The sequence below is a fragment of the Syngnathus acus genome, chromosome 4, assembly GCF_901709675.1.
Source record: "Syngnathus acus chromosome 4, fSynAcu1.2, whole genome shotgun sequence".
In the NCBI taxonomy this organism is placed as follows: Eukaryota; Metazoa; Chordata; class Actinopteri; order Syngnathiformes; family Syngnathidae; genus Syngnathus; species Syngnathus acus.
The window spans coordinates 1243444-1270264 of record NC_051090.1 but is presented as its reverse complement, the minus strand read 5'-3'; the positions used below and the strand labels follow the sequence as shown (position 1 = coordinate 1270264).

General features: G+C 43.3%; 3 protein-coding genes across 4 annotated transcripts in view; 2 read left to right on the top strand and 1 right to left on the bottom strand.

The window, feature by feature from the left end:
* Positions 1 to 323: 323 nt before the first annotated feature.
* On the top strand, positions 324 to 12684 carry pla2g4ab (phospholipase A2, group IVAb (cytosolic, calcium-dependent)). 2 transcript variants are annotated; one of them, XM_037249260.1, is made up of 19 exons: positions 324 to 650; positions 2210 to 2310; positions 2508 to 2589; positions 2913 to 3061; positions 3153 to 3266; positions 3372 to 3409; positions 3544 to 3688; positions 4243 to 4379; positions 4572 to 4794; positions 4872 to 4986; positions 5906 to 6043; positions 6123 to 6212; positions 8372 to 8437; positions 8948 to 9078; positions 9164 to 9275; positions 9546 to 9730; positions 9893 to 10082; positions 11192 to 11349; positions 12261 to 12684. In XM_037249260.1, the coding sequence occupies exons 2-19, from the start codon at positions 2293 to 2295 to the stop codon at positions 12417 to 12419; spliced, it is 2250 nt and encodes a 749-aa protein (XP_037105155.1). In that variant the 5' UTR covers positions 324 to 650; positions 2210 to 2292; the 3' UTR covers positions 12420 to 12684. The 2 variants fall into 2 exon arrangements, with proteins under 2 accessions (XP_037105155.1, XP_037105154.1); XM_037249259.1 differs by lacking the exons at positions 324 to 650; positions 2210 to 2310 and having other exon boundaries at positions 2484 to 2589.
* A 3560-nt stretch (positions 12685 to 16244) lies between these two features.
* arpc5b (actin related protein 2/3 complex, subunit 5B) lies at positions 16245 to 18971 on the top strand. The gene is made up of 4 exons (XM_037250021.1): positions 16245 to 16546; positions 17122 to 17194; positions 17269 to 17445; positions 17791 to 18971. The coding sequence occupies exons 1-4, from the start codon at positions 16407 to 16409 to the stop codon at positions 17851 to 17853; spliced, it is 453 nt and encodes a 150-aa protein (XP_037105916.1). The 5' UTR covers positions 16245 to 16406; the 3' UTR covers positions 17854 to 18971.
* Positions 18972 to 20402: 1431 nt separating this feature from the next.
* Positions 20403 to 26821, bottom strand: part of hmcn1 (hemicentin 1) — a 41219-nt gene continuing 34800 nt past the window's right edge. Inside the window, exons 90-107 of the mRNA XM_037250373.1 lie at positions 26609 to 26779; positions 26347 to 26517; positions 26110 to 26280; positions 25869 to 26039; positions 25660 to 25806; positions 25253 to 25390; positions 24978 to 25099; positions 24606 to 24843; positions 24424 to 24486; positions 24234 to 24353; positions 24013 to 24147; positions 23627 to 23740; positions 23409 to 23534; positions 23199 to 23327; positions 22141 to 22467; positions 21743 to 21862; positions 21518 to 21644; positions 20403 to 21350 (exon numbers count right to left, since the gene is read on the bottom strand). Of these exons, the coding sequence (XP_037106268.1) occupies positions 20984 to 21350; positions 21518 to 21644; positions 21743 to 21862; positions 22141 to 22467; positions 23199 to 23327; positions 23409 to 23534; positions 23627 to 23740; positions 24013 to 24147; positions 24234 to 24353; positions 24424 to 24486; positions 24606 to 24843; positions 24978 to 25099; positions 25253 to 25390; positions 25660 to 25806; positions 25869 to 26039; positions 26110 to 26280; positions 26347 to 26517; positions 26609 to 26779 (2957 nt within the window). The 3' untranslated portion in view covers positions 20403 to 20983. The remainder of the gene's footprint in view (positions 21351 to 21517; positions 21645 to 21742; positions 21863 to 22140; positions 22468 to 23198; positions 23328 to 23408; positions 23535 to 23626; positions 23741 to 24012; positions 24148 to 24233; positions 24354 to 24423; positions 24487 to 24605; positions 24844 to 24977; positions 25100 to 25252; positions 25391 to 25659; positions 25807 to 25868; positions 26040 to 26109; positions 26281 to 26346; positions 26518 to 26608; positions 26780 to 26821) is intronic.

Sequence of the window (26821 nt, the reverse complement as noted above, 5' to 3'; positions counted from 1 at the left end):
CTCTAACAGGCGCGCGCAGACGTCCAAGTCACTACAACCCACTCGTTTGATTTTCAATTGGTGTGAGTCATCTTAACGCATGGTATCGCCCCCTCACTGTAATTGAATTATTCAGACAAATAACAATTGTTGTATGATGTTATATTGTGTTTTTCTTGTTTCTTTCTTTGCTTTTTTGGATGGCACTATTTGTGTACAATGATGAACTTTCGCAGGACAAAAAAAATAAAATCATAAGAAATGCTTGGTATGTGGTGAAAAAGACCTAAAGGCATAGTTGGAGGTGATAACCGTCAAAAGTTCACTCGGTTCGTGTTGAGGTAGTGAATTGATTGCTTTTGGAAGTCGTGAATCGCGCCCCCAAGTGGATGCAGAAGCCAAGACGCATTGTGCGTAATTGGAGCGCAGCTACGTACTACTAACTTTCTCTGCCCAAATTCACCTTTGCTGTCTCACGTCGACGACGCTAGCGTCTCTTTTTCATGATCAATGTTTTGTGTTTTCTGAAAAGTTGACGTGTCGCTCCCGTTCAAGTCAACGCTGCTTCTCCGCGTCAAGCGCCGCCTCCCTCCGCGACAGTCGTGGAATGAGTGATCGCGCATGACACTACTTTTTTGCAGGATTTATGAACTCGAAACGTCTTATTTCAGGTATGTATACTTTTTTTTCTCTTATACGTTTATGTTTTTTGCCATTAATGAGACTGGCACACTGGTAAAAAGAAATGTTGTGGCTGTAACTGCCGTTTACGCAATTTTGGATAACAAGGAAACCAAAGTTTAGTAACTTCAGCCCAGATATGAAACCTTTGTTGTTGTTGCCGTGATCTATTTTAGCCCGGATCAGATGATATAAGATGATAAGTATGCACGTCGTTGTTCTTGTTATTTGGTCTAAGAAGCTCTTCAACGTCATGTGAAGCATGTCCACTGCCGCGTTTTATTATGTAAATAATCTTACAATTTATGACATGTCCAGCCGGGGAAAAAAAAAAATCAGACAGAACTTGTTAGAGTGGACTGTAGCAGGCGTGAATGGAGTAGCTATGAATCACGAATTTGTACCGATGGCTCTAGGGAATTGGCCAATGCCCAGAACTTGTATGAAAATGTCTGTCATTCATTGCGTTTCACTTTAATTTTATTTGCATTGAGCCAAATAAAGAAAAACAAGGTTGTTGTACTGCTTTATTTTTATTTATTTATGTATTTATTTATATGTATTTTTATTTTAGAATAATGTTTAGTACCCCCACTGTTTATTTCGTATCAGTAGGCTACTTTGGGGAAAGGAAGACATTTTCCACCAACCTATAGAAACCTTTGAGTGAAGCAATATTTGGTGTTGGACAGCCATCTGCCTCAACTGTTGGGTTACAGAGGAAAAAAATGGAAAGGCATTGTGACGACTTCAACTAACACACACTGTAAATGATGCTTATAACCAATAATGTAGCTGTCAATCAACCAAATGATCAATCAATAGACTCATCTGTATGATGATCATCCACTAGAAAACATACAGGACAAGAACATTTAAAAAGTATCAGTGTTTCCTCACATCAACGAGCCATTTGGCTTGCACTCGCACTTGCTGTGTGGTCTCTCAGTTGTGCTTGTGCTTTAAAAAGCACGTGCGCTGTTGGATTTCATGAGTTCACCACTATGATGGCAAGTGCATTTTTACATATTGTATCTTTAAACATCTTAAATGCTAGCGCATGCTGTTGATTTTTCAAGATTTGAAGTACTACTGCAAATATTTGAAGAGATCCAAGTATAAATGTGATGCAGGGGAGCGACGGTTTTGAAAATTGCCGACTGTGCATTTTTGTTGCCTCTTTTGCGTGATTACTGTGGCTTTTATTGACACACACGCACGCACGCACGCACACGGAGCCCTGCATGCGCTCTTTGTCTGCTGCAGAACAAGGGCCAGAATGAGCTGGCACTTGTAGAATTTGGATCAGTGAGGCAAACTACGTGACGGTTTGGATGACCACGGAATCTTCCTACGTGCTCCCAGTCTCGTCACCGATGGCACTCTGCTGAATAGATGGGAACGGATGAGACAACACTGAATTGAATTCCCCAGACGCACATACAAATCTGAAATGTTCAAATGACATCTGATGTGTTGTTTGTAAACTGGATCCAAAAGTCGAAAGAGTTTGCATGAAAACATGAAACTGATTGGTTTCAATTTACAGGCTCGAACGGAGTAAAGTGAGGACTGAGATGTTCTTCTCCTGAACTCCATCTTGATAAAGGCTTCCATCATTCACATAAAAACATGGCATCTAATATAATTGTGGGTATTCATGTTTTTGTTGTTGTTGTATATGTGATAATATGTGAAATAGACAGACTAAGCTCCCTTAGCATTTTGGGGAATTTGGCAGCTTTTATTGAATGCTTTTTTTCACAACTCTTTTCCCCATCTTATGTGATTTTCTTCTTGCTAAGCTGGTGGCATTATATAATATGACATTTAATCCTGCATTTCAGGTGGAGCAACAATTTTCCCACAAGTTCACGGTGACAGTTGTTCGAGCCGAGAGTGTCACGAAGGGAAAACTTGGGGACTTGTGTGAGTCTGCTATCTGTTTTTATTAAGTAACACTCATTCTGCAACAGATACAGTGTATACATTTTGGACCAAGCGTCATAAATACAAAAAGAGACCACCCGGCATCATGATGTTTTTCAATTTCGGTGCAGGAACAGCATTTCAAACCCAAACCATTTTTCATTCATTTTTTTTCCCGTTCAGAAATGCGAGTGAATAATTGTCATTTCACATCTCATTCATGCAACAACAATCTGCTTTACTATTTCCCCATTCTCGAAAGCATCATTTTTAGGGTTGCTGTATATCTATATTTGTTGACGTGCGTGTGTGTGTTTGCGCAGTGGACACACCAGATCCATATGTGGAGTTGTTCATCCCGACAACCCCAGACAGCAGGAAGAAGACCAAGCACATAGACAACAACGTCAATCCAAAATGGAACGAGACGTTTCATTTCATACTAGACCCCAACCTGCAGAATGTCCTTGAGGTTGGAATTGTTTGATTTTTTTTTTTTTTGGAAACATTCTTGCCATTAATGGTGATCCGAGATAATAATGTAGTTCGACTTGTTTACTCAGGTCACATTAATGGATGCCAATTATGTGGTGGACGAGACTCTCGGGACTGCCTCCTTTGACATCTCCGACCTCAAAGTTGGCCACAAACAGAAGGAGACCTTCCTCATTGGCAAAGTGAGCCACAACACATGTTGGGTTTTGCACTTCTCAAACATGCGTGTTTAAACAACACTTGCAGTTGGTGGAATTGAATAACATGTCTTGTTATTGTTTTGATAGGCAACCAAGGTCTACTTAGAGATGTTCCTGGAGATATGGTAAGGTTTTTCCTTTCCTTTTTTTTTTGAGGTTTAGGCCATGCCCATTTCATAATCAATAAAGAGGTTCAAAATGTTTTTTTACCGCAAAAGCATCTTTAGTTTGAGTCAAATGCACGTCTCTGTGCCTCCAGCACCAAATTGGATCTACGGTTCAGCCTGGCCTTGTGTGACAATGAGAAGCAGTTCCGACAGAGGCGACGAGAAAGAGTGACGCTGGGCATCAAGAAGCTACTCCACATGGAGAAGCCTCAATTCCTTCCCAGCTCACCGGAAGAGGTGTTTAAGACGAGAATTTGTATCAATATGTCGAATTTTGGAAAGAGGAAAAAAACATGACACCGTACATATACAAAATGTATTTTTGCTTTTAATTTCTATCAATTAAATGAATGAATGAATAATATACAATAATTAACAATATTGCTAATGCCAAAAGTCTTAAACATTGTGTTCTTGTTCCTTGCACAAAGTTGTATTTTCTGTGATGCCCTTGAGGCCGGCCGCCTGTAATCTGCAAGTGTTCATCCTGTCCAGGAAGTTCTTGAGGAATGAGATAGCCCGCTGCTGTCTTCACTTGTAGCAATGTCACAACGTGACACCTTTTTTTTTGTCAGAAGGTTTCTCGGAATAATGTTGGACTTTTCAAACATCTGTTCATGACATCAGCACATTGCTGGCACACCAAGCAATGGCCAATCCATCATGAGGAAATAGTGGAATATTTCTGACGGGATTTAGATTAGCTTTAGGTTATGAAGGCAGAGAAAATAAGTTGTAAGGATGAGATGGTTTGACGCAAACCGATGACGCTCCTCTTGTGTGCGGGACAGGTACCCATCATTGCTGTCTCGGGTTCAGGAGGTGGCTTTCGTGCCATGGTCGGCTACTCGGGTGTGACGAAGGCCCTCTTTGAGTCTGGAGTTCTAGATTGTGCCACTTATATTGCCGGTCTTTCCGGATCCACCTGGTAGGTAGTCCCGAAATGGCCCAGATTTCAATAACAAGCTCACTTTGTGTAGCCTGACATTTGTTGCCAATAATATCAACTTGTCTTGGAGCATTCTGTTAACTCATTCAGTGCCATTTATCGTCCAAGCGTCCCTCTCTTTTGCAACTTTCATGTGTTGCATTCAAATAAATGCATCTCTACTCTCTCTAGGTACATGTCCAGCCTCTACTCCCACCCTGACTTTCCAAACATAGGCCCAAAAGAGATCAACAAGGAACTAATGAAGAGAGTTAGCAGTAACCCATTGAGGCTTTTGCTGCCCCAACACATAACCAACTACATCCAAGCCTTGTGGACCAAGAAGGCTTCTGGACAGCCAGTGACCTTCACCGATATCTTTGGTATGCTTATCGGGGAAACACTCGTACCTGCGGTAAGAGTCGATGGATTTTTTTTCTGGAGTATACAATGAACTTCCACTCCATCAGTCCATGTTTTTCTTCTCCTTAGAGGATGGACATCAAGTTAAGTGACATTCAGGAGAAAATAAACCAGGCCCAAAGTCCTCTTCCTCTCTTCACCTGTCTGCATGTTAAGCCTGATGTTTCCGAGCTCATGTTCGCAGGTAAATATTGTCTTCGGAGCATCGACCGTTATCGAACCCTTCAGACATTTTCTTTCTAAAAGGTGACTAGCACGCAATGTCTATTACGTCTCGACTCTTCTGACACAATAAAATACCCTGGTGTCAACGGATGGCTTTGCAATTTTCCATAGCAATAATCACTATAACAATTGCGTCAGTGTACATTTGCGTGCATTTCTGTGTCTATTTTTAATCCCATGCCTGGAAGGCTTGTTGTATGTCATGCAAGCCTGAACAAATATGTCACTTGACTTTCATGTAACCCGTATGGAATAACCCTCTTTGTTGGCCCCGAGGCCCCTATCAACTAAGAGCCCAACATCAGACATGAAGTCTTCCCTGGAAAACAGTGTTACCCACTATTATAACATCCATTTGAATTCGAAGGCAAGAGGCAAGCTCCATCCTTTACCATTAGTTAAACATCTTCAATTGTAATGACGTGTCTTTGGAATGTGAGAGGAAACCGGAGAACCAAACCTTTCTGATACCGGTACTTCTTCGGCTTCCTCCCACATTCCACAAACATATCTATCTAATGGGCTAAGTATGTACTGTATGTGCTCCGCGATGGACTGGCAGCCAATCCAAGGGTGTCGGCTTGCTTTTGTCCGAAATCATCCGAGAGGCATGATAACCAAAAGTACGATTGGATACATTAAAGCGAGTCAATCGGGTCCAATTTGTAACGTTTCAAATCGGCCACGGTTGACAAAGCGGACGCACAGCCGCCAAACATTGAGACTATTTTGGGGGGGAAGAGTCATTGAGAGTGCTTTGGCATTTGAACAGACAGTAGCGTTGCACGGTAGCAGCTGAGTCAGCACTAGCAGACATACGCTGAGTTCCGCAGTCTAAAGTGCCCCTTTGCCAAGTTAACTTGGGAATTGACTTGCAGACTGGGTGGAGTTCAGCCCTTATGAAATTGGAATGGCAAAATACGGCACCTTCATGACACCTGACTTGTTCGGAAGCAAGTTCTTCATGGGGACGGTTGTCAAGAAATACGAAGAAAACCCTCTTCACTTTCTAATGGGTGAGAAAAGTGTGATTGAGAATATGCCATGGCCTTTACAACTGAAATTCCAAATAATTGTATGTTTGGCCTGTGGCAGGTGTGTGGGGCAGCGCCTTTTCCATTCTTTTCAACAGAGTGCTTGGGGTCAAAAACACACCAGGAGGCTCCACCATGGAGGAGGAGTTAGGTAAGCATTTCCCCTCACTGTTGGCCTTTCGTCTTTCTCTACTCCTCTCCTGTTTCACTTGAATGCTTTGGCTAACTGCTGAGCAGCAATCCAGACTTTCCAGCTCATGCGAGAAGTCTCAAAGCAGGAAAATGGTGTTTGACTTCTTTCCAAACAGCAACCCATTTGGTTTACTGCTCATCAGTAAAGTCAAAGTCAGCTTTATTGTCAATCTCTCCACATGTCAAGACACACAAAGAAATCGAAATTACGTTTCCACTATCCCACGGTGACAAGACATAGTACACGACATACATACATACAAGCAAACAACACAAAATAAAAACAAGAAGGCATAAATAAGAGTGATGAATAAATCATAAATAAACAAATAACACAATAAATAAGAGGAGCAAAACGGAGCAAGTGTGCATACAGCAGACAGTCAGAATATAGCGCAAAGGTACAGTAAAACAATAATCCAACGGTGACAATTATTTTCATTAAAGTAAATAACATTAAAGGGGAACATAAAAAAAAAAAAAAGAACATTGCAGCTTTCTAGACCATCTATGAAGATCCAATCGATCCATAATCCAATCTTGCGTTCCGTTCCGGCTCAGTGATGGTGTGAAAGGTTGTCTGTCTTGACTGGCAACTAATCCAGGGTGTAGTCTGCCTTTCACGCAAAATCATCTGGGATGGCTTCCAGCTTCCTACGACCCTGTAGTTGTTTTTTCAGCCATTCAGAGGTCGACTTTCTGGTATGTACGCTGGAGCGTTGAGCCTGTGTGCAGATGGTCAGCAGCAGCAGCAGACATCACACTGCCGCCCGCCACCATGTTTGACTGTTGGCACAATGTTTCAAAGTCTTTGTTTGAAATGCTATGTTAGGTACCAGGCCACACAGCTTGCAAAATGTTCCCATTTTGTCTTAGCAGTCCATCGAATATTTCTTCCAAACGTTTTGGGTACCGTCGTATCGTTTCTCGGAAAGTTCTTTTTCCCCACAGTGGTGTTTTATTTGCCTTTGAACTCGCTGATCTTTGCTTTGAGTCCCGACCGCAGACCTCAAATGAGGTTAGTTGTGGGCGCTTTTTTTCACCTCCCTAATTTGGGATGGCTGACCACTTCTGGGAAGGTTCACCGCTGTTGACAGTTTTTTTCCCCATGCTCTGATCATGGTTTCCTCAAGTCCCAAAACCTTGGAAATAGCTTTTCAGACTTACATTTCTTCTTGGATTGCTGTGGATCGTGGCATCATGTGATTCTTTTTGATCAATGAATAATAATAATAAAAATGTTGCATTCCACTTCAATCCACAAAGCCAGAAAATTTCATTCGCCAAAATCATCCGAATGAACGATTGACCGCATAGTTCAATTGATCTTCCATTTTCTTGTTTCTTCACGTAAGTATTTCCACACCTTTCCAGGGCCTTTGAATGTGTTTGTGTGTAGTGATGGTCTTTGTTGTTCCCACAACAGTTGCGAGGTATCAACTTCCAGGGGAATTTGTTTCGGTCCAATGCATTTGTTTAGGATGACCTTTGCATGTAGAGGCACAAAGCATTGATAGTGCCAACCAAACGTGTGGAAACTTCTCCGCCCTGTTAAAGAATGGCTTGTATTACATTTCTGCTTTCGTCTATTTTGGGTGTGATAAAGAATTGTCAAATGCCAAATCCTTTGGGCACAGTGTTGATGTGTGGAACAATAAGGACCTAATTTAGTCAAGATTTGCATGTGCAAACATGATGCTCACTCCAAAGAAATATGAGGCTGATCTAATCCAGGGTTGTGAACATTTTTCAAATGCCAGGAACCTAAAGGATTGCGACATCTCTTTTTCACAATACAATTTGACAGCTTGTAAAGGATCTAAGCACTGACTTGGCGCCAGTCACCGACGGGCAGGACTCCCACCTTATTGCCGATGACTAAACTCTATATTTCCTTGCATCAACGCTCTTTGACAATTAGAGCTGGCCTCTCCCATAGTAGTTATTCAGGTTTTCTGTGCCAAATTTGAAAAGCTTTGTCACTCAGAATACATCCAATTTCATCAAACTAAAATGATCCTTTCTTTTCTGTTTGAACAATGTTTGTTTGCCTCCAATTCCTTTCCTTCAAACTGCGCCTGTGGTGCTTTTCCAAATGTTTCGCGTCGTCTTTTACAGAGCAGATCAAACCACAGCACATCGTCGGAGATGACAGCATGGACAACGAGGATGAAGTCCGCAAAGGTGAGCTACAATCTGCCATGCTATTTTTACAGACTCTGTTGACTTATTCAGATCTATTACGAGGAAAGTGGAAATCCTGACCGTGTGTTTTTCATATCTGTGGAAAACTTTCCATTTGCATGGATTATTACATTCAAAGGTCAACATTGTGCGCCCCGCCATCTCACCATACAAATGTGGCGTGAAGAATGAATAGAGCAAATGAGAAAGAACATTTGGCGTTTGCTCCAAATAGTCTCACTACATAAATTGTACATTCCATCAAACCCCATCAATGCACATGAAAATGTTTTAGAAAAGCCAATGAAATTTCTCCCCATATCTTTTTGATAATGGCCACATTTATTTGAAAATACTGACAAGCTCCCACATTACTTTGATCAGATATTGGTACATGAATGACTCTGGATTGCAGAAAAATCCAGAGTCCGATTTGTTTTCTTCTCAAGCTCTCTGTTCTGTTCTGGATGTGCTATCTAACTTGACTTTGAAAAACACGCTGGCGGTCAGGCGGCACAGAGAACCAGGAGGCCGATGACGAGTATCATCGCACTGCTCAGGCCAGCTGGGTTCAACGGATGTTCACGTCGCTCTTCAGCGACTCCGCCTTGTTCAACACCAGAGAAGGCCGCGCCGGCAAGGTGACCCAAATCACAATATCATCACCGTTACGCCCATATGCCAATGGAAATTTCACCTTGTCACTCTTTTTTTTTTTTCCAACAGGTGCATAACTTCATGTTGGGTCTGAACCTGAACACCAGCATGCCTTTCTCTCCCGTCAGTGGGCTCATCCGCTCCGCAGCTACACCCGAGGAAGAGGTGGATGCCGTCACAGGTTATACAAACAAGCCATGTTTATTTGGCTTTATTCTCTTTGACCACGCAAATGCGCATGTTCTACATTCAGGCCACATTAGAAATAACCACTCGCTATCTTATTCATTTGATTGACGATCATTTAAGGGAAAACAATTCTTTTTTTAAATTCATAATAACAGCTGTTTAATGACATGCTTGTTTTTCAAGTTTGTCCATGCCAACAAATGTGACACTCCTATATGAGGCATTTATTCCAGTCTTGTTTGCCTTAATTGTACCTTTTCAGACCCGGATGAGTTTGACCGTATCTACGAGCCTCTGGATGTGAAAAGTAAGAAGATCCACGTGGTGGATAGCGGCCTGACGTACAACCTTCCCTACCCTCTCCTCCTGCGGCCCCAACGTGGCGTCGACCTCATCATCTCCTTTGATTTCTCTGCACGACCGAGTGACTCCAGCCCCCCGTTTAAGGTCTGACTCCACTGTGTGTCATGACAGATTTGTAATTAAACAAATACAGCTCGCTAGATACGCCTTTGGCAGTAAATATGTACATCATGCTAGCAGTTGCAGAAGTTGTTTGATTTTGAATAAGCACGATTTATGATTGAATGGATTCAATGTACACACCAGGAGATCCTGTTGGCTGAAAAGTGGGCTCGAATGAACAAGCTTCCGTTCCCGAAAATCGATCCCAAAGTCTTCGACCGCGAGGGCCTCAAGGAATGCTACGTGTTCAAACCCAAGAAAGGCGAAAAGAACTGCCCGACTGTCATCCACTTTGTCCTGGTGAACATTAACTTCAGGCAGTTCAAAGCGCCGGGTAAGAGCGAGCCAGCGAGCGAGCGTACATATGGCGAGCGAGCTTTCCACAGGGAAAACATTCTAACTGCACCCTTTATGCTATTTTACCGTAAGGGCACATGAGGCATGGCTTCCTTGAAGTTACGCGAGACCACCACTAATTGTTTCTTGCCACTTGTGCCCCATTGCTCACCATTGAAACGTGTATGCTCAGGGTCATTGCGGTCGGTTATCGATGGAAATGATGTGTTTTTAAAGCCACATGCATTTTTGCCGTCTGGATCGCCTGTGCGCATAGACAGCGGCTGTTTGCAAGAATGATGAGGAGCCAGGTACCGGCAGGCAGGCATGCCGGTAGGGAATCTGTCAGAGCAGTGGGAGAGTTACTCTATGTGTAAACAGGTCATGTATCCTTATACATTCTCACAAAGACATCCTAACACCTCATTTCCGTCCGTCTCCAGTGGCTCTTTATGTTCAGTCAGCCATGGGCCCACATACTTCCGCTGTCTGTTTATGGAAGTTATGTAAGTTTTTTTCTTTTTCTAACCAACGGCATATTCCATAAAAGGACTTCCAGTCGCTATCCAAACTGAATACTCAATGAGTTTCCTAGGGGTTGCTTCACTTTTCCGAATTGCAATTTTATTTCCCTCCGTATTGCGTTTTGTCTGAGAATTTGTCCTCAAAAACTAGCTAATGCGTCATGTGTGAATTTATTTGACACATGAATGCATGCTAGGCATCCATCCTATAATAGCAGCATTGTCAGAGTAGAGGTTTACATTGCTGACTTTCGGGAAGCTGGTTTAGGATCAATTCCCAGTCACTGCACTCTTAACACTGGATTGTTGAGTAGACCAGGCTGAACTCCATAGATCAATAACAAATGTCCATCTTTTTATGCAAGCGACTTATACTGACAAACAGAACAAAAACAATTATATAAGAAAATATACAATTGACATAGCTATCCATTTTGTTTGGTGGTGTGCCGTGAGATTTTTCAAGGCTTCGTTTGTTTCTTTTCTTATTTGCTTCAGTACGACTCAATTTAACAAAACAAAAAAACAACTTCCGTTGAAATCTGCTGAGCTCATCACTCCTGATTTGATCATCTGATGACAGGTGTTCCAAGAGAGACTGAGAAGGAGAAAGAGTTTGCAGACTTCGACATCTTTGATGATCCCGAGTCGCCATTCTCCACTTTCAATTTTCAATACTCCAACGAGGCTTACACTCGACTTCACGATCTGATGGAGTTCAACACCCTCAACAACTTGGAGGTCAGTTTGACATTCAATCAAAATACAAATCTTCTTTTCCTCCTTCTCCTTGTTGTCGTCATCGTTATTCTGTATTTATTTCTACAAAATGGTTGTGTACTTCCAGGTTCTTATTGTAGCCCTCATTCTGTGTGGTCATTGGGAATCCTTTGAATATTTGTGCCCATAATCATTACATTGGTCATATTATGGTGCAACTTTAAAACTTTCTACTGTCACTACATGTTTTATCAAGTGTAGTCGTTGTATCACTATGAGAGAGCAGCCTGAGTTTCACTGACTGTAACTGAGTCACTTCCGGCCCGAGTGAGGAGTCAAATGTGATGACGCAATGGTCCTCTCGTGTGGATCACTCCCAAATCCCTCTGCCCCTCCACATTGAAGGCAACATTCGTTGTTTTCGATTCCCATGCTCCGCCCACAATTGTGACGTTGAAGCCTCTGTGAAAAGTACACATTTTGATAACCTCTTGTCAAAGAGCGAAACAAATTGCTTTGGGAAATGAGAAGCTTAGCAAGTGAAGATACATAGATGGCTATTTGGCTGCTGACCAGACAGATGTGCGATAAAGATGACCAATTTCTGCAAATGACCTTCGAGCTTGTCTGAAGACATTGCAAACAGTTCAAATATATTTCAATTCACATAACAAATAGTGAATTCTACTCGAGTGCCTCAGCTCAATTTAACTTGATTCCTTGAAGAACAAAAACAGCTGTTATAAAATAGGCTACTGTGCACACATACGGGACTGTAAGCAAATAAACAAAAACAAACAAAAATAGAATCAAATCAAGTTTGCCAGCCCTACTTATATCTCAATTGTGAATCAGGTCAGAGAAAGCTTCCATACATTCCAAGATAGGCACATCAAGAAGGTACTACTAATCCCTCCACTTGCTTCCTGTAGGTGATTAAAGAAGCCATCAAAGATCGCATCGTGTCTCGGAAGGAGAATCCTTCAAACCTCACGTTGCCCTTCTCCCTCAGTGAAATCCCCAGAAAGAGGCTTCTCAAAAGGAAACTTCATGCCACATCCTGGAATGGGGACAATGACCAACAAGATTGACTTGCATTTTCTTTTTGGAAAATCATCTTGACTTTGTATCTCGTGTCATGACATTGATGCTGAAAGGGATTTCGGAAGCAACTGTGATGTTTACTGGTTGGAATCACACTGACATTTTTCACTTGGCTTCATTTGCACGTAGTGGGAAAACAGCTAACGTTTGCTTTCCCCCTCGCCGAAACTGGATGTCACCATTTTTATACTGTATGAGCAGCAAGATCTTGTTACTGTCTCTGTACTTTTTAAAAAACAACCAAGTCACATATCAATGTGTTTTTATGTTCTTTTTATTTCTGCGTCCTGCACCTTTGAACTGGCATCGATTCATGCTCACTTGAGCCGACGGCACATGATCTCAAATTCGACTTCTGAACGCTCTGTAAGAACTTTGCGTGTACTCTACCTGTTTGTTCGTCTTCATCACGCCATAACAATATAAAACACTTTTTTTTTTTGACTCGTCCAAACATGTCCTCAAGACTGAAATCATCCGAGTGAAGCTTGTAACCATTTGTTTGATGGTAATTGGTAAACACGATGAGTGCTACCCCTCAAACATTTCAATATTGTTTACTCACCCACCCACAGGGAGCGAGTGAGCGAGCGAGCGGGGAGTGCCTGATATCAATGCGGCCATTGTACCTAAACAACGCCTGTTACCATAGAAACTTTACACCTTCTCTACATTCGAACGGAAGGTGTATTTATGAGCCTGACTGTGTTGTTTCAGCCCACTGTGTCAGATAAAGGCTAGCTTTGGCTCATTTCCTCAACCTGACTCCTAAAAGTGGAGTTGAGGCCAGGTTGCCAAGTGGCATCATAAAAGCATAGTCAGTGGAATTTGCCACACCTACACCTCCAGCGGGGGAAGCCTGGAATCTGACACATTCCACCTCCACCTGCAGGGGCAGTGGAAATTGTTCAGATCCGCTGTTGAGCCTGGGTCGTGTTACAGCGCTCTGCTTTGGAAGATATCCGGAAAACAAAACAACCACAAACATTTTTCAGTGTTCTTAGCTAAAGGTTCACTAAATGGGCTGTTGTGAAATTGTTTAACTTTTCATGTTTGCTCCGGTTACATTTTTTATATTATTTTTTTTTTGGACAAGTGGTTACACTGAAATGTCATTTTGACTGGTGATCCCCCCTTTCAGAATTCAAGGTCAGAAGTGTATAAACAAAGGATCTTTTCACATACTGCACCTGAGATGACTGCTAATCACTTATTAACAATAGGTCACATTTTTAGATCTCTTTTAAAACGTGTAAGGTGTTGAGAATTACTGGTATGGTTGGTGAATGACAACTATGTTTAAAGGAATCAAACAAAATAAATATAACGAATAAAAATAATGTTTCGCTTTGAGATATCTTTGCTGAGATTCCAAGTCAACCTGCTGAATAGAAGAAGCATCATGTCTTCAGATGACACTGTAGTTGTCATAGAGGGAATGGAGCTGGGCGACCAAATGCAGCTTGGACCAGGCTTTTTTGGAGAACTCAAAAGACAGACTATAAGAAGCTCGACTCGGGACCAGAGTAACTGCACAAAACCACAAGATAAAGACAGGAACGCCGACGACAGACAAGACGAGAGACGTGAACAATCCGAAAAGGGAGCGACACGCAGACAGGACTTAAATACAGACAGGTAATGAGCGGCAGATGACTGTGATTAGTACATCGATTGAGAGTAGACACAGGAAGGGAGGGGCGAGCACACAGACACTGACAGAAACCATGACAACCTACACATAATGGACTGACCGGGGGCGAGTCGTGACAGTAGTGGTCAAGCATCACATTGGAAATATTTGATTACCTTCAAGCACACGTGATAAACGTTCTGCAGGTCATACTGTACAGAAAGGTGAACAACTACAACAATCCGCAAAACTATGAGGCTGATTTTAGGATCAGAGTGGAGTACAAAACAACTAACCACAGGAACAGTGACCGCCAAACATTTAGAAAACACCTTGAATGTCCCACCCAACATGTCAAGTCATTAAATTGCTCCATTTAATAAGCTGCAATTCTCTTTATGTGGGAGAACAAATTAAGTGCTTAAGATACTTTAGAGCTGAATTCTCCCCTTCATCTTGCAGGAAGATCGTTTTCAAAGATGCCTTGCGGACACAGCTAGGCGTCTTTTTAGCTCTTCATTTGTCAGCTCATTTGTACCCTGCAATGCACTTTACACCAGAGGAAATGATGGGTAGCGTGCATTGCATTCCTTCAGGGCTTTCACGTGAAGGTCATGTATGCGCACGTCTCCTCACCTTTTGATGTGCTGATTCACACATAACACTGATGGGCTGGGGCACTCCCAAAAGCCCTCACGGAGGATACTCATGACCCATGCACGCAACACCGTGCGTGTGTGTGTGTGCGTGTGTGACTGCTCTATCAGATAGCGTGTTAAAAGTTATTTGAGTACCAGTACTGTACATGGAATTTTACTCGCCCCGTGGCAGAAGGCCAACAGTCTAGATGGAGCAGAAAAGGAAATGAAACATTCTTTACTGAACAAGAAGAGTGAGGGAAAAAAAGCCTTAGCTTCAGTGCCCGTTGCCATAGCAACATCACAAGAGTCCCAGTTAATATGACGAGGGTCTTGGTGATCAAAAGAGTGAAGGTTCATTTGTGTTCTGTCAAATACTCCTTGAGAGTTTTTTTTGGAAATTCACTGGCCTGAAGTTCAACATGGAAAGTTTTCCCCACTTCCTGTGACAAATACTTTCACCCAGAGCAGGAAAATCCTAAAAGCCGTGGTGACGCGCAGCTTTCAGGAATCACCAGTGACCACCCACCTGCAGCCAGATAAATACACATTTACACACCATGAATCAGCAAGTATACAGTATATACATTGCTTCTCCTACCATGGAAAGTATGTACACAGTTACGTACATGATTAGCTGCAAGCGCAGGGGAAGGGCAAACTGAATTTTAGGTCTGTTCACCTTGGGTACCCATTATACACCGAAAACCAAAGTGTGAGTGACATCATTTTTTCAGCCCAAAGTTTGGGTTTTCCCACTCTTCATCAGAATATATTTTAATATGTATGTGAGCACAAAAGAACATTCACATATACAGTATGCTATTCCTCACCCAAAATCTTGCACTATTATTGTTCCAGCAATTTTGGCTTTTCTAGCCCCCCCCCGAATTCAAACCGTTCCAAACATATTAGCAGTCATTTTCCACAATTTACCAAATTCTGGCTTTTCCCAGTCTTACACATTTTTACCACCAAAAGCCTCCAATGCAAGTGGATGAGACATTCATCCAGTAAGGTTCCTATCTTTCCCATTTCAACTACTGATAGATAGATAGATAGATAGATAGATAGATAGATAGATAGATAGATAGATAGATAGATAGATAGATAGATAGAGAGATAGAGAGATAGAGAGATAGATAGATAGATAGATAGATAGATAGATAGATATTATCCTAATTTTCCTTTCCACATTTCTTTCTTGACCGATTAAAATAGTTCAAACAATTCTCACATTCCATATTTCAAAAAACAAATAATTTTATGAAGAGAAAGAATTTCAGCTCAGCATTAAATTGCATTCTCAGCAGAAATTATATAGCAGAATTTAAATAATGTGTAAAAAAAAAGTATTAATTGAATAATCAATTATAAAAATGAAAGGATGAGATGATACAAGTTTTTTTTTCTTCTTCAAAATATAGATATGAATGAATCCTTGAACCGTTGCGATTGCAATTTTATAACATTTGTAAGGTGTGGTTGCTCTCTAGCGGCCACGTTCCAGACTGCTTGCAGTTCCATTGTTAGTCTCAGGGCGGCGATAGCGTACAACGCGGAACCAAAAGCCACACAAGGAAAGAGACGACGTCAGTCGCTTGGCTTCCTGCTTGTCACTTGACTGCGAAAAGGCCGGAAATTAAGCTTTAACCTTTGCGCTCTTTCATCCACTTCTTGCCACTTTTTTTTCCATTCCCAAAATGTCAAAGAACGTCATGTCCGCCCGCTTCAGGCGAGTGGACGTGGATGAGTACGACGAGAACAAATTTGTGGACGAGGAGGACGGAGGGGAGAACCAGCTGGGTCCCGACGAGGCGGAGGTGGACTCCCTCATCAGACAATATCCTTTACCTTATTAGCCCACTCTATGCTAGCATGCCATGCATATTGTGAACATTTCTCGTGTAACATCTCATCGTAAAATAGTCCAAAATGATCTTATTAGAGTTTCCGTGGGCGTCTGTTTCTTGCTAATCGGGCGTTTGCATTGAGGCCAGTCACTGCCCAGACTTGCCTGATAGTCACATTCCAGGGGTTTCTCTTTTCAAGTCTTTCCTTGCTCTATGGCTCGAAGCGAGATCCCCCACCCTCCCTTTTTTTTTTCTTTTTCTTCAATGCTCTCGTTTATGCCAGTCATTCGTGACATGCGAGTGAATATTATTTGTTCATTGTGTCACTAATACTGCCGTGCGTGTTGCAAGATGATGCTGCAAAGCAAACGTCCATTCATGTTTGGATGGAATGCCTTATAAGGTCGAAAAGTGCGGAACTTCCTTATTGTAAGCTTTATGCCACGCCTACCCCGACTTTCATCCAATCAGATGGAAGAATCTTGCATTTTAGTTTGCCATTATTTTGGTTGATGATCATTTCACTCAAAGCAGTGTATTTCACATCCTTGATCAAACCCTGCACAGGAGACAACATGGCAGCTCTACACGCGGTCCTCAAGAACCCCCCCATCAACACCAAGAACCAGAACGTCAAGGTGGGGTTGGCTCTCTGCTCTTTTGGCTTCTGTATCAATGTTTACATCTTCACACGTGTCCAATTTGTCACCAGGACCGCGCGGAGGGTCTGGTGCTGAAGGTGCTCAGCGCCTTTAAGAACAGTGACATTGAGAAAGGAGTTCAGTCTCTGGACAAGAACGGCGTGGACCTGCTGATGAAGTATATCTACAAAGGGTTTGAGAGGCCATCAGAAAACAGCAGCGCTGTCCTCTTGCAGTGGCATGAAAAGGTACATTGGTCTGCTCCAGTCAGAAATTTGGCCATTATAGTAGTTTATTAGTCCCAGGCTCATACAATCTTTATGAACTGTAATAATTCTATTGTAATCATTATAATGAATAATATTCATTTATTTAATTATTATTATAACTAATTATATTCTAATCATTATATTGATTGCAGGGATGAAACAGCATGAAATAAATATACTGTATTGTAGGCTCTAAAATGATTGTTAGTATTTGATTTTGTTCAAAGTAATGCAAACAAAACAACAGGTACTTCCTTAGAATAAGAAAAATAAAACTAAGTCGAAATGTGCCAAGTCAATAAATGCATTTGTGTACATTTGTAGGCGCTGGCCGCCGGAGGAGTGGGCAGTATTGTACGAGTGCTGACGGCCAGGAAGACGGTTTAAATGTGGAGCACGTGTTTGACAGACACACACACACACGCACACACATACACAATGTAACAGATGGCATACAAGGAAAATCAGTTGAGTAGCGCCGGTGGGATTGTGTCCGATCAAATTGCTAGACAAAATCTTTGCTGGGTTCTAAAAGAATTTGGCACATTTATCTTTGTGCTCAAAGTCATGTTTGTTACTAAGTGCACACACGCATCCTCTGTTTCTGTCTCAAAGTGCTTCAGATAGGACTAATGACCCTAGGGAATTATTATTATTCTTATTTTTTTTTAAATAAGGAATATTTTCTTGTCATGACCAAATCCCAACTTCATTCAAAAATTGAAAATGTTTTGGAGCAAAATCAGTCATTTTTGTTTAATGAGAGAGACTAATAATAGGTGATGCATATTTGGTCTGTGTGTTTATGCACAGACTTCAATTAAAAAAAAAAAAGAAAATTGCTCTTGCCTCCAGGTTTTCTGTACCTGACCTTTTGCATCTTTTGTGTGCTCTGTACCTAAGTTCCAATATAATGCACATTGATTTGTCATTCTCATCATTATCCCAAACATTTTGTATAACCAGATGAAACCTGTTAAGGTTTTGTCTGCCTTACGAGGTAGAGCTCATCTGTTGCCAAATAAAACAATTAGATTACTTGTGAGTTTATAGGAATGACTTGGATGCCCTTGTGTAATGGAGAACAAAAAATGAACGGTGTAAGAGCAGCAACCTTTTTCCATAACTCGTTTCCTTGGCAGTTTCTTATTTCCCTGCTTATTTCAGATCACGCGTGGGTGAAGTTTCCTCATTGTTTCACCAAAGCTTCACAACATTTGACTTTATTTTCATTCTCAGAAATAGAGTCAAAGGTTCAATCTTGATATCTGGTTCTGCATCCTCAGATGCTCGATGTATTTTCTAATGCAGTATAGGCTGTTTTGACATGACCAGAAGAACTGTACAATTGTCTTCTGCTTCATGTATTTCTAGTTGCAGGGTAAGGAGTCAAGGAAACATACCAAACTGATGTACAAAAAAAAAAACTGCCTTACGACATATTCCTTTTTTATGTTTGTGCTTTTTTTGACAAAAAAACAAAACAATAAATGGTATGAATGCTGGTTGAATTTTCTTTTGTGTTCTTTGAGTCCATTTTCTAGCTGACTAGGGATGAGAGGCAAGGTACACGCTGATCGCAGGGCAAATATAAGATATATACATACACTGCCATTCATAAAACACGGCTTGGGAAGTAGTGATGTGCATTCCAGATCTTTTAAGTGAACTGAATCTTTAGAATCAGTTCACTCAATAGATTCGTTCAAACGAATCGTTCAACGAATGGTCCCCCCCACTGATCCTTTTTTTTGTTCTCTTTTTTTATAAATCAAATAATCACAATTCATGGTCAAAGCTTAAATGAAAGTGAAAAGTGCCACGCTCGCACTCACCCCCACTTTCTGATTGGCTGGTTGATCTGTGACGTCCCTCGGACACTCCATTAGGTGCACCGCCATTTTCACCAGCAATCTATTGTAAAATTGCAGTACATATATTAGATACCAATATTTAAGCGTATATATGCATACACGTCACTTAAAAACGACTATAAGTGTTATAAAATCAAGATGACCCAAAGAGAAGCATAATCTCCCCCTTTTTGCATAACGGCGCATCCCTTCATGCAATAAAGTTAGCCGTTAGCTTGGAGAAAACGTGCATAAAAGAAGTGGTGTTTCAGTGAGTAACCACTCACCACTTTCACTCACCAGTAACCACTTTCTTTCCTTGGCAAATCGTAAATGGACATTCTGGCTCAGGAGGGAGACGCAACACGTTCACTGAGTGATCCGTTGATGCACGGAGGGAAGGAAGGCAGTTCACCCATCTATTGCATTATTAATTGCCTGGTTCGCGAACGGCAACGTCAGGATTCGTTCCCTCACTGATCCATTCACGCGATGAACTGGAAATGCAAATCACTCACTCGACCTGACTCGTTCACTCACAGATGCGTTCAGTTGGGGAACGGGAAATGCGATTCACAACTCGTTCGTAAACGGGAAGTGACGTCATTTTCTTCTGCGTTTTGTTTTACGGCGAGGTTAAAGTTAAAGTCCCACTGATCATCACACACACATCTGGGTGTGGTGAAATTTGTCCTCTGCATTGAACCCATCCCCGTGTGAATTTGATCCATCCCCTGGGGGAGAGGGGAGCAGTGAGCAGCAGCCGTGCCGCGCTCGGGGATCATTTGGTGATCTAATCCCCCAATTCCAACCCCTGATGCTAAATGCCAAGCAGGGAGGCAATGGGTCCCTTATTTATAGTCTTTGGTATGACCCGGAAGAGGTGGCACCATGGCACCAGCTTCAATGCGCATTACCGACACCTACTGGTTGGAGTCGTATGAACTGAAAAAAGAACGAATCACTTTAGGAAGTGATTCGTTCACTCTCGTTCACTGAAATGATTCGTTCTTTTAAACGATTCGTTCACTCACGAGCCAACACGATTGGGAAGACCATGCAAGCACAGCAAGACATTGAAGCTTAATTGCACTGTGATGTCATTTTATTTTTATTTTAAAAAAAAAAAGAGAAAATAATGACAGTACATAGCAATACATGTAACAAAACAAAAACACTTCTGTACAAATCCCCAAAAATAAAATACATCTCGGCATCAATTGGTGAATCACTCGAGGTTCTTATGATGCGTGGTTACAATGGATGATGATACCTGAGGGTGCCATGCAGTCACATCTTATACATGCCACTTTTCCACAATGTCATTTGATTCAAGAACTTCCCAGTCAGTTAAAAGTTGGAATATTTGGACAAAAACCTTGTGATACACCTCCAAATAAATGAATCAACAGGGATTCAATGTCATTGCTCCTCAATTTTTAATTCTTTCCTGACGTGCTCCCAGACCTGAAGCCCACTAAACAGCTTTGGAATCAACTATGATTAAATTAAAAGCAATCAATCGTCCAGGACTATTTAAACCCACGTTCCCAATAGCCCCTCACACACAAGATAATGTTCATATTCATTCTCTAAAAGTAAACTCAATGAATCCCAGTGGCGTTGGATGAAGAGGATACAAGCTTTTGTCATGTTAAGTGCTCTCAGTAAGGGAAGGCGGAGACAGCGATGTAGACAATGAAGGTGGTCTGGTACTCGATGCCTCCGTCTTGGCTGTAAGAGAGGGCTCGCACCTTCATGCGGTACGTGCGAGGCTCTCGTAAGGGTCGAGTAGTAAACAGCACCCCTTTCAGGTTCTCGTCTCGAATAGCGAAAGGTAACGTGACGTCCTCATCCACCACAAGGAAGTTGGTCCGAGGGTGCATCACTCCATCCTGCGTGTAGGCCACCAATCGGATGAGGTCTTGGTTGGCGGCGATGCCGAACGGAAGAGACAGGAGCTTGTACTCCAGGGCGTATGGGCTCAGAGCGCATTCCAGGTCATTTGGAGGACAGTTCTTCAGACAGAACCTGAAAGATATAGAATGAGGATTGATCTGTAAAGAGCGTGGAACAATTTTGGTTTTGAAATATATATCAAATGATTACAATGAGCTAAGAATCCATTGAGCATGCTGATTTGCAATGTGAATTTGAAACACAACAACTGTAATGTCATTCATCTTATCTGCATTTACCCCGTGGTGGGCTCTCTCTGGTAGTTTGGTGGACAAGGTGTGTCAATGCATTGGTAACTTCCTCTCATGTTGAAGCACATGCGGTTGGCTCCACATTGGATGTTCTGCTCAAGACATTCGTCCATATCTGGAAATACAACGGGCAACTTGCATCCAAATGTCTTTTATGTGCTGCATTGAAGTGGCCCAGAAGCCAGGCGCTCGCTCGCTTGCTCGCTCGCTCACCTTGGCACGTCTTGCCGTTGGCCATGAGGTGGTAACCGGCCGGGCAAAGACACCTGTGGCTTCCTGGTGTGTTCATACACTCGTGCTGGCAGGAATCCCTCACCTCGCACTCGTTGATATCTGCCACACAATGCCAGCAGTGTATCATCAAGTTGCGAATTGGAAGGCATCACTCTATTCTGCCTCTTCCATGAGCCAAATCCTAGAAACACCTTTCAATATAATGCAATGGCATTTGACACCAAAGCTAAAGTCGAACTGTGAGTGGTAGATGAATTTCCCATCAAGAATTATAATCAGTAGCATAAAATAGCGACAGAACAAACATTTTACAGTCCACATTGAAGCAGGTGAACAGTTTTTTTTTCTGTGTGACCCTGCCTACTCTCCATAGTTACCTAAGCAGCGGCCATCCTTGGACACAAACCCCTCGCGACAAGCTTTGGGGCCCTGATTTATGGGCAGTCCTCTTCGGCTCCGCCCCCTTTTGGCGGCGGTGTACGAGTGATAGCTGTGCGAAGCCAAGTTGTGGTAGAGGCGCTCAGGAAAGGACGTTCGGAAGCCGTAAGAGTAACTCTCATAAGTCGGCAGGCGCTCGAGCCCGGCGCAAGACTTGCCGTCCCCCAGCAGGAAGCGCCCTGGTGGGCAGGTGCAGCGAAAGCTGCCCCGGGTGTTGACGCACTGGTGGGCACAGGGCTGCGGAAGCCGCTCGCATTCATTTATATCTGCCCAGCGCCGGGAGGACACAATAGAGAGAGAGAGAGAGGAGAGAACAAGTGTAGGAAAGAAAGCAGATGACCAGGAGAGAAAGAAAAGAAATGTGGTGCGGGGAGATGAGGATGGGGGGGGGGAAGGGGATACATCAGTTACCCCTATGTACACCAACACATTTCTATTCCTCATGAAATGGATTGAGCGAGCCTTTTCTTCCTCCTTCAACTTACAAAAAGATTGATCGAGCAAGTTTGCCACACAGTGTGATTGAATTGTGATAGTCAAGACGTGTTAATGATGTTACAGGCAGGAGTGTGCTGTTATGAAGCAGAGCTGGGAAAAAAGATTTAACAAGTGACAGCAATGTGAAATGAAAAGGTGCTGGTCTTGGTGCGCTTCAAGTGCAAGTCCTAACCACTGAGACGTGGAGAATGGAGCCCCTGACTATCTTCTTTGACTTCTTCTTATGCTGGAGCAAAAAGAAAAAGGCACGCTACCATGCAGTGCATCTTTAAAGGGAGGCAGTTGGCAGCGCTCGAGTTGCGTAAGCAAGCAGCCACCTTTAACAAGATGGCAAAAAACGTGTCTGTTTACAAGTAACAGGTGAGTTCGCTTGTAGACACAAAGAAGCAACGATAAAAAGATGAATAATCATCCCTTTGAGATCTAGCAAATGAACGTAACGTGAGCGAGAAAATGAGCCGCTCAGTGTTTGAAAGCCAAAGATGACGTACGTACGTACCGAGACAAGGCCTGCCCACTCCTTGAGATCGGTAGCCGCGTGGACACGTGCAGTGGTAACTCCCTCTGGTGTTTTCACAGATCTGGTTGTATCGGCACTGATGGGTGCCATCGTTGCACTCGTCGATATCTACCACAGTGTGTTGCCAGTCAATGAACACTGCTAGGATGGATGGCGGGCGGACATGCGCAATGAGCACACCGTACTGACCTACGCACGTCCCGTTGGCACCTTTGGTCATCCCGGCGGGGCACAGGTCGATGCAGTTGTAGCCGCCACGGGTATTTTTACACTGCTGGTCGGATCGACAGACCCTCTGTCTGCACTCGTTTATATCTGAAGGGACAATTTGGAATGATATGACTTTCATACAAATAGGTGCAAACCATTGGTAAACATGTTGAGTATCGTTTTCATTTCACGCTCACCGACACAGCGTCGATTCCTGAGCTGGAAGCCAGGCTCGCAGGCGCAGCGATAACTACCGACGGTGTTCAGGCAAAGTTGATTGCATGGATTGGATTCCTGGCACTCATTTATATCTGAAGATTTAAAAACAGCCGTCCGTCACTGGAAAGAAGCTCAATTGAATGATTTTGCTGAGGTGACAATGGCAACAAATACATTTGACTTTGTCAATTACTTACATACAATCAAATTCTGGATTCAGACATGTTTTAAAGTAATTGTCTAGTCTACTTCCAAAAAATGTAATTCAACGTATAGTCTACTTCAGAACGTATCTCGGTCCAGATGACTTTATTTTATTCTATCGCAAGAAAATGGAGTAAATGCAAAATGTTTTGAATTTGACCTGTGCAACCGTGGCCGGCAGTCGTTCTTCTGAACCCGCGGCCGCAGCGCATAACGCAGCGGTATGATCCAATAGTGTTGTCGCATTCCTGTCCATCATGACACATGGTCGCACCCAGCAAACACTCATCAACATCTAGCGGGGACCAACATTTGTTTCGGTTAGCACAACAATGGACATTCAACGCCGCCGCCGCGTATGTGTGGATGAGCTGTGTTTACCTTGACAGGTCTTGCCGTCAGCTGAGATGGCGAGCCCTCGGGGACACGAGCAGTAGTAAGTGCCCATGGCGTTGTGACATGCGTGAGAACACGGGTTTCCCACTTCACACTCATTCTCATCTGCAATGTATAAACCATCCTTCAGCCCATCACTATAGCGTAAAAAGAGCCACGGGCAAGAACACCAAACCTGCACAGTAGGGCCCGGCAGAAACCAAAGTAAATCCATGAGGACACTGGTTACTGCGATCACCTGGAATGAAAACGAAAAGTGGCATGAAGATGAGAAAACCACACAGAAGCGCCTGCAACCTACAGTAGGAAGTCAAAGTACGAAAAGCTGGGTCCCTTCATCTCAAAATAGCACTGTACCCTTGGTGATACGAGCTTGGATGGTGTATTCCAGCGCCTCTTCCACGCTGTGATACTGAGCGCTGACGGCGGTGGCGTGAAGCGTCTGCACCAAGTAGGGCATCTTGCCCCTGGACACGTCGTAGGAGATGGTGTGGTTCCAAGAGTAGGGCACGCTCTCCCCGTCAATGCTGAACATGCGGGTGGACAGAGCGTAGACCTGACCCGGGCCTGTTTGGATGTAGTCCTCGGTGTAGTCCTGATAGGAACACAGCACGCTTGAGTCACTCTTTATTTTGCGTGATCACCCCATCTTATGAACTTCATTTGAAAGATAGAAACAATATCATTGTTACAAATGAGAAGCAAGGGAATGTAAATTCATTTGTGCACCTTGATGCTGATCTCGGCATGTGAAGGCAGCTGAAGGATTTGTCCATTTATGATGATGTCCAGCAACAATGCTCCATCTGCGTCTAAGCCCCGGGCAATGTGAGTCATCCTTAGAATTTCACCTAAGTTTGAGAAGAAACAATGGAGAGTTGAAGCATTATGATCCCTGCAATATTTTTGTTTGATCAATTCTAGTTTCCAGACAGAAGCACATGACCCAATATTTGTGGTTCTTTGCATAGCAGTGAAGTTCATGTAGGCAGCAGCTCATCTACCTGTGGCAAATTCCACCTGAGTTTCTCGCCTGAAGATAGCTCCAGTTAACGTGTACCCGTTGACAGCCTCGCCGACTTCCTGAGCAGTGGTCCAGTAGATGGGATTCAGAATGGAAATGAGCTTCCTCATTGCAGGCCCTTCAATGAAAGTGAGAGGACACAGGGAGGGTTTTTAATAGCGCAGGTCCCAGGGAATAACCGTTGAGATTGTCAAGTTCTGGGTCAGGACCCAAAGGTGTGTCATGGGCAAATAAGAAAAAAAAAAGTTGGATTTTGTTAGAACAGTACTGAGGGATAGCAAGTTTCTACAGAGATCTGACAAGATTGTGTCAAAAATGATGATTCACTTGTTACTTGCTACTCAACTGAGAACCAATCGTTCAAATATTCTTTTTTTTGTAACTGACCTAGTGATCTTGGTATATTGGAAATAGATGCTTTGATGAGTTTGCCCCCAGACGCGGTGTCGACGGCAGTGGCGTTCAATATGGCGATACCAAAGTCAATATCATTGATATTCCCTATAATGCTTCCTCGTGCCATCTGGGGCCCCCCTGGAAAACACACACAAGATTTCAGCTTTCGGTGCAAGAACTTGCATATGGACATAGCTTACCTGGACAGGCCTCAAGGTTACACCTGGACAGTTGGGAGGAGTCTCCCGGGCACGAGCGGCCGCCGTGACTAGGTGACGGGTTGTTGCAGAGACGCAAGCGTGTCCTTTGTCCGCCCCCGCAGGAAGCAGAGCATTCTCCCCAAGACTGCCATAGTCCCCAGTTACCATCAGCTGCAATAGTGCAAAACACCCTCAAGACATCCTCACAAACAGCTTGAAGGACACAACTCAAATTACGCACCGGGACATACGCCCGTGTTGCATCTTTGTATTTGTGCGTCTGCGCCTGCACACGCTCTGCCACCATTGGCCGGCCTGGGGTCGTCACATGTCCTGTGGCGCCGCATCTGCCCTCCGTTGCACGTCTTGCTGCAACGACCCCAACTGCTCCACGGAGCCCAGTTCCCGTTGACTAATAGACAGAATACAAAACGCTTAACCGCAGGGAGTCACACTTAGCAAAGCGGTGAGAACTCACTTGGACAGGGCTCGCTATTACAAAAGTCAAGGTGTACGTCGTTGCCTTCGCACTGCCTGCCGCCGTATTGCGGGCCAGGGCTGGCGCAGAGGCGTGTTCTCTGTCTGGTGCCACCCCCACAGGAGACGCTGCAGGCTCCCCAGCTCACCCACGATGACCACTTCCCATCAACTAGTGAACGGAATCATTTGTTGAGTTAGCTACAGCACATGCCGGAAAAAGGATAGTTCACTCGTACAAATGAATTCCACGGCGTGCTTACCGGGACATGCTCTCTCTTTGCACACTTGAGTTTGTGTGTCTGTGCCATCGCACGGTGACCCATGGAATGCGGGCGGGGGGTTGTTGCACAGCCGGATTCTGGACTGCATCCCTTTTCCACAGGTCTCACTGCATGGGCTCCAAGGAAGCCAAGGCCCCCAGCCACCTGCCACTGCACAAGTCAAAATGCTATGGGAAAAGAAGTATCATGGCA